This window comes from Salvia splendens, chromosome 7, assembly GCF_004379255.2.
Source record: "Salvia splendens isolate huo1 chromosome 7, SspV2, whole genome shotgun sequence".
NCBI classification, from domain to species: Eukaryota; Viridiplantae; Streptophyta; class Magnoliopsida; order Lamiales; family Lamiaceae; genus Salvia; species Salvia splendens.
The window spans coordinates 34,259,139-34,265,719 of NC_056038.1; the positions used below are offsets into that span (position 1 = coordinate 34,259,139).

At 33.4% G+C, this 6,581-nt stretch overlaps 1 protein-coding gene across 1 annotated transcript; it reads left to right on the forward strand.

Annotated features, from left to right (window-relative positions):
• Positions 1-783: 783 nt before the first annotated feature.
• On the forward strand, positions 784-1,583 carry LOC121741239. Its single transcript, XM_042133950.1, has one exon. The coding sequence runs from the start codon at positions 784-786 to the stop codon at positions 1,441-1,443; it is 660 nt and encodes a 219-aa protein (XP_041989884.1). The 3' UTR covers positions 1,444-1,583.
• Positions 1,584-6,581: the final 4,998 nt, after the last annotated feature.

The window sequence follows — 6,581 nt, forward strand, 5'->3', positions numbered from 1 at the left end:
CTTCTCAATTATTAACTAAGCCAACTCACTACTCGCATGCATGCATGATCAATCCATATGAATTGTTTATTTTGATTTTAAGGGGGTGTCGTCATGTCTCCAATTTACGGTGAGAGAGGTCAAAATTTTAAATTCGAAATCTATATTAACATAATTACAGCCTTGACTCAAATTTATTTGGATTTGTGATGTTTAAAATTATATCTAATCCCACTTATTTATTGAATATTATTTCGCCAGTAAAATTTAACCGATGGATTTTGATCGTCGGTAAAAATTTGTCGACAAAATTCCATCTTTTATGTCACTACAAAAAAATGGACTTTACCGAGCATAAACAGTCTTAGAATTTTTCGAACACTTCGATTCAGAACATGTGCAAGAATTGTCGGAACATTTGGAAATGGTGTAATTAGCCAAAAAATTTCCAGTACATGTAAAATTTCTGGTCCGAATAGTTACCGCAAGATTTTATTTTAAATAAAGTCTGGGTTTTTTTAGTACGCCCTCCAAATATTGGCATCAGATTTTTCATTCCTTAATAGATTATTCCATGCCCTTGATTGCTTTTACTATGCTCCTAGTCCAATTCTAATATTATTGATCTCGACTTGATTGATAAACAATATATCTTCCCTTTTCAAATAATAGAGCAATAATTTAGAATATACAAAAACATCGAAATAGAGGATCTCCTATGATCCCATCTCCTATTTCAACTCAAAATCCCCTATAAATACCCCTCCCTCTTCATCTTCAACTTCCCCACCCCACCACCCAAAAATGGGCATGGCATTGTTAAATCACAAAGAGAAACTCTTAAACTTAGAGAAAATGGAGAAGAAATCCAATCTAAACTCCTTCTACTTCTTCTTTGTATTCATAATCATGTACATTTCCACATTCTACATCTTCAATCTCTCCCCTTCAACTCTAATCCGCACCACCAAATTCTGGTTCATCATGTCCAACACCCTCATCCTCATCATCGCCGCTGACTCCGGCGCCTTCTCCCTCCAAGATTACGCCAAAGACAACCTCCCACCAACTCCTCTCTCCTATAATTTCCCCACCAAATATGTCCCAACAATAACACCAAATCATCATCATCACACGCCACAAGACGACAGCCTCGATCAACCTCCAGAAAAGATAATACAAGTGGTGGTTGTTGCTGCTTCAGATGATGATCACATTGTCTTGACACAAGAAACCCTCGAAATCGAAAAACAGACAGGCGGAAAAGATGATGATGAGAAAGAAAGTGAAATTGAGAGAGTGGAAGAGGAGGTGGTGGAGACGTTGTCTGAAGCTGAAAGGGAAGAAGACGAGTACTCGAGAATGTCGGATGAAGAAGTGAATGAAAGAGTTGAGGAGTTTATTCGAAGGTTTAACCGACAGATTAGGCTTCAAGCTGTCAGAAACCGACGACCCTTGGCCTGATTGCTGCTGCACCCATTTTTGTTTTTTGCTGTCTCATAATTTTCATACGTGGTAGCGTAGCTATCATGATTTTGTTGTGCTTATTTCCAATTATATATATATAGAGAGAGAGTATATGAATATGATCTTTCTCTCGTAGTAACAAAGTTTCATATCATTTATTTGAGATTAATTGCATCGTTGATGGATCATAAACTTTTCACCTAAAGAATTACTATCGCATATAACTAAGATGTCAATCGAGCCAGTACATCAGATTTTGGCTCAGCCCCATTCGGATTATGGACTATTAGAGTTAGATTGTTATATATCGGGTTAGAAATTTCCAACTATAACAATAAATGTTCTTGTTTCAGCTTGTCCAGAAGACTAATCGGGCTACAAGCTAAGTATTACAATTAATTTATATTTATAATGTATAAACATTTTCAAAATTAAAGATAATAGTACTAGTAAAAATTTAAAAATATAAAATTGGATAATAATTACGTTTGACAAATCTTGAGTTATTGATGTTTTAAAATTCAAAATATTTTTTTACTGAATTTTCCAATTCATTCATCCAATATTATATGATATTAATATAAAAATAATTTTAACGTATGTATTGATATTAATATAAATTAAAGGGTTTATATATTAAAGTTATATTCAATGGAAATTGTTTAATTACGACTTCTGGCCAGCCTAAAACAAATGAGCATTGAAGCAAATTTATTTGAAAACATATGATCAGGCTGGGCTGGGCTGGGCCGTGTCAGCCCAATAAAGCATGTAATGTTGATCATTTGTTTTGTGAAAAAATTGGATCTTTGTTTGGATTGCTGTTCTCTGAATATAAATCTAGCTTCTGTCCCCTTCCACAACAATATAGAGTCACACTTTAACTAACCTCTTCACAAAAGTTCTACACTTCTTGGTGTTGTTTGAGCCTTGAGGAGCTTAGCTGGATTTTGTTTTATATTGGCAAGACGACAATTTCGTAGTGTGAGTCATCGTTGTTGCAGTGAACTTTTGGGCCAGGCCCGGCCGGATCGGATACAGTTTGGTCCCGAAAAGGCATGGCCCGGCCCAATCCAGGATCTGGCTTGCTCTGGCCAAGGGCGTGTTTGTTCTGTCATGTGCTAGGCTTGTTTTGACAACTCTATAGTCTCTACCTATGGTGTTACGAGTCTATGACCGTAGACCGTAGTTAGTTATGAGTTTGAATTTCGTCGAGTCTTTCACCATTCAAGTTGAGAGCCTAATAAAACATTTCCTAGCTTCAGCAGTTTTTTATATCAAAATAAAATTTAGCTACTTTATAGTGTAGCAACAAAATATAGTATTGTTTCTAATATAATATTAAATCACCAAATGTAAAATAATGTAGAGTGGATAGGGATTAATATAGTGACAGTGTATTAAGTTGATAGCTGATCAGCCAGCTTTAATTAACTCTCTTAATTTTTTACATAACTTGTATACTTTACACATACTCAATGAAATTTTATTGTTTAGTTACCAAAAAATAAAAATAAAATTGAAATGATGAAAGAATGTGATATGGTATATAGATAGAGCATGGGCATCTAATTTTTATTTTTAAAGCCCAAATTGTGGGTTTGGATTTCATCACGTTACGCTAGTCCTAAACCCATACCACCATTACCACCACACTATACGCTTCGATATCATTTAAAGTAATTTGAATATTGTATGTGAAAATAAATCAATTTAAAGATAAGTAAAGTTATTTCTTGTTTTCATTAAATGTTGTCTAAGGAGTATGTATCACTAGAAAGTTTTATGAAAGAAACAACATCATTTTATTTTAAAAAAAAAATAAAGATATTAGATTTGCCTCAGTTAAATGAAGGAAAATAAGTAAAATAACTTCCAATGAGACGTTTAAGTTTAATGATTTCTCATTACTTTATGAACGAACATATTTGAATAATTTCAACGTACGTATAAATTGATTGTGACTTATAAGTTTTTTTCCTCTATCATTAAACGACAAAAGGTTTATAATTTTGTCATACCTTATTGCCAAGTGTAACACCTACATATACAAATGTTGCATTTTACCGTTAAATGCATAAATTTATTATTTTAACTATGATGTTGTTATGCATGAATTGGGCCGACAAATATCATTAGATATAGACTAAAGAGAAAATGTAGAGAAGAGTATGAGATTCTTATATAATTATTTTTATAAGTAGAATTTGATTAATTTTTTTACTTATTTTTATTTGCACATTCTATATCTTTGTACACAACCATCTCTCCATCTCTCTCAATGCCTCAGAGCATCCACTACGCGCCACGCCGGCGTCCCTCGACCCATCCCGGAGAGACGGGTCCGTCGCGCGACGCGTTGCAGCTCGCCCTCCCGCGTCCCGTGTCGCCGATACAAGCGACGGGCCGACTCGCCACGCGCCTAAGCGACGTGGCGCGACCCGGCGTCGTGCGTGACGCCCACTCGCCGCGAGTGGGCGTCGTCACGTGCTGACGCAATAAATAAATTTTTTTTACAAAATTCGATTTTTTTTAAAAAAAATAAAATAAATGGAAAAAAATACTAACGGTAATAATACCGTTTTTTGTTTTTAATTTTTTTATTTTTTAATTAATTTTTTACTCTATAAATACTCATAAACTCATCCTCATTTCAAACACAACTACACATCTATTCTTTCTATCATCTCAATTTCCTCTCAAATTTTCATATAACAACTCAAGATGTCCGGCGACGGCAACTACGGCGGTTCCGGCTCCGGCGGGTGGGATCTCAACGCCTTCGGCGATTGGGAGACCATGATCAACACACTGGGAGGTTCCGGTTCATCAACGCCGGGGACCCAGGGTTCGGCGACGCCGGGTGGGTACCAACCACTCAATTTTAATAAAGTGTGTTTGTTTTAATTGAATTTGGTTGGGAAAAAATAAAAAATGAAATTGAATGAATAGTAATTTAAGGGACGGAGCGTTGCAGGTTCCGTCCCTTAGTTAAGTGATGGAGGAATAAAGTACAGTGGGGCCCTCAAATAGTAGTTTAAGGAACGGTGATGGGACAGCGTAGTGGATGCTCTCATATTGTGGAGTTCGAAAGCACTTCATTCTTCCACAATATAATCATATTTTTGTAGGTATCAAATGAAAAAAAATATACACATACATAGTACTAGTATGTGTGTATCATATTCCATTTTATGTAGATGTGCAATAAATTAAATCAATTTGAGGTTAACGTGGGACTTCATTGTCTCCTTTTGATTGGCATTGAAGAAGGTTTTGTGGGGATGGGTTCATGATTCATCTTTATATTATGTATTTGGTAAAGTCATTTTCAAGATTTAAGATGGATTCCACCAAAAAACTAAAATAATTAATTAAGTAAACAAATACAGTGTGAGAAAATATGATGGCGAAACATTGCATGGACCATAAATATGATGAATTCCCAACCTAAAAGGAAGAGAGAAATTTAAAATGAAAAAGATGGAATTCTTCTGAGGTAGACATTTTCCCTTGCGTTCTTTTTCCAATTTATTGGCAGACCAGACAAATTAGATGATGATCATCATCAATCTTTCCTTTTATTTTCTTTTTTTTTTATTATGACTAGATTTTGCCGACGTGTATAATATTAATATCGAGGATTAACTGAAAATTGATATGAACTCTCCTTTATTTTTATAACTGAATTTAACATTGAAGAAGTTTAAATGGTGAATCTGTCTTTATAAGTTTTGTTAATTTTATCAAAATCTTACTTAGCTTATCATTCACCAGTCTAAAAAAATAGACATGCTGTTTATTCATTTAAAGCCGGTCACCAAAAATTGACATTTAATTTCTATGTACTATGCTTTAAAGTTAGACCCATTTTATTCACTTACAATTATAATTATTTTTAACATAAGACTTTTCTACTACTACTACTAATAATAATATAATATAATCATTTTTAAACTAAAATTCATATTGCATGCCATGATTTGAGCTCGCTAATTTCTCGACCGTGGACAATCTTTCTGCAAATTTTGAAGTTTTAAAAATAAATTAACAAAAGTTCAGATTTTGTTTCTAAAATGTTTGCGCCATAAATTGCACTGACCATATTTATAATAATAAAACGAGCAAATTAGCCGTCTAATTGTAGAAATATTTGTAATGATAAATGACAAATCGGTCCACTTCATAAATGTTGTAGAGTATACATATCAAGATTTATTAAAAACCAACTGTAATTAAAAGCGGTTTGACGAATTAGGCAAAATTGAATCTTATAAATATTATTCGATAGTCAATTGAAACAATACATATAATTAATTTTATTTATAAGTGTTGGCCGTCCTTTGCGATAATATTAATCTCAGAAAAATCGTACTTATATTTTATTTGAAATAAATTATTATAACAAAAAGGAATTAAAATAAAAAATTGGTGGTCTTAGTTTGAAGTATTATACGGCAACGGCGATGTTGATTCTATCTGTTTTGGTACGGATTGCACGGCAATGCATGGTTCCATAGATCTCTACTTGAAAGATGTGAAAATTTGGATCTTTCTCATTTATTGAATAAAATACCCTCTAGAAATGGTTACATAATTTTTTTTAACAGAATTAAAAAATGGACATAAACATGTAAACATGGAGTAACGTGTGGTATGGTGTTTATACTTTTATTACATTAATTAATAAATATGATCCTAGATCTAAGGTTTTTACAATTGCACATGAAAACTTGTACTCCTATTTTGCCTACATTGCCATAATTGCACACATCTTTTTTAATCCCATGTTCCACTTAATTTAATTCTCAAGGAAAAAATCTTTCGCCAACTCCATACAAAAAGTTGGGTATCTTTCTTTAATTGATAAGGAAAATCTTTAGCCAATTCCATACAAAAAATCGTTTCATTCAAATGATAAGGAAAATTTATTATTCATATCTCAAATTGTTCATTATGCAGTAATAAAATTATTATCTAAAATGGACAAGGATTTTGATACCTCATTTGTTTTTTTTAATGAGCATATCATTGTCATTATGAAAATAAATAGAAAAAATCAAGAGACTAAGGGCATTTGCAGTCGCGTGCTGAGTGGAAACACTCAGCACGTGGCAGCTATACGCATTAGCGTG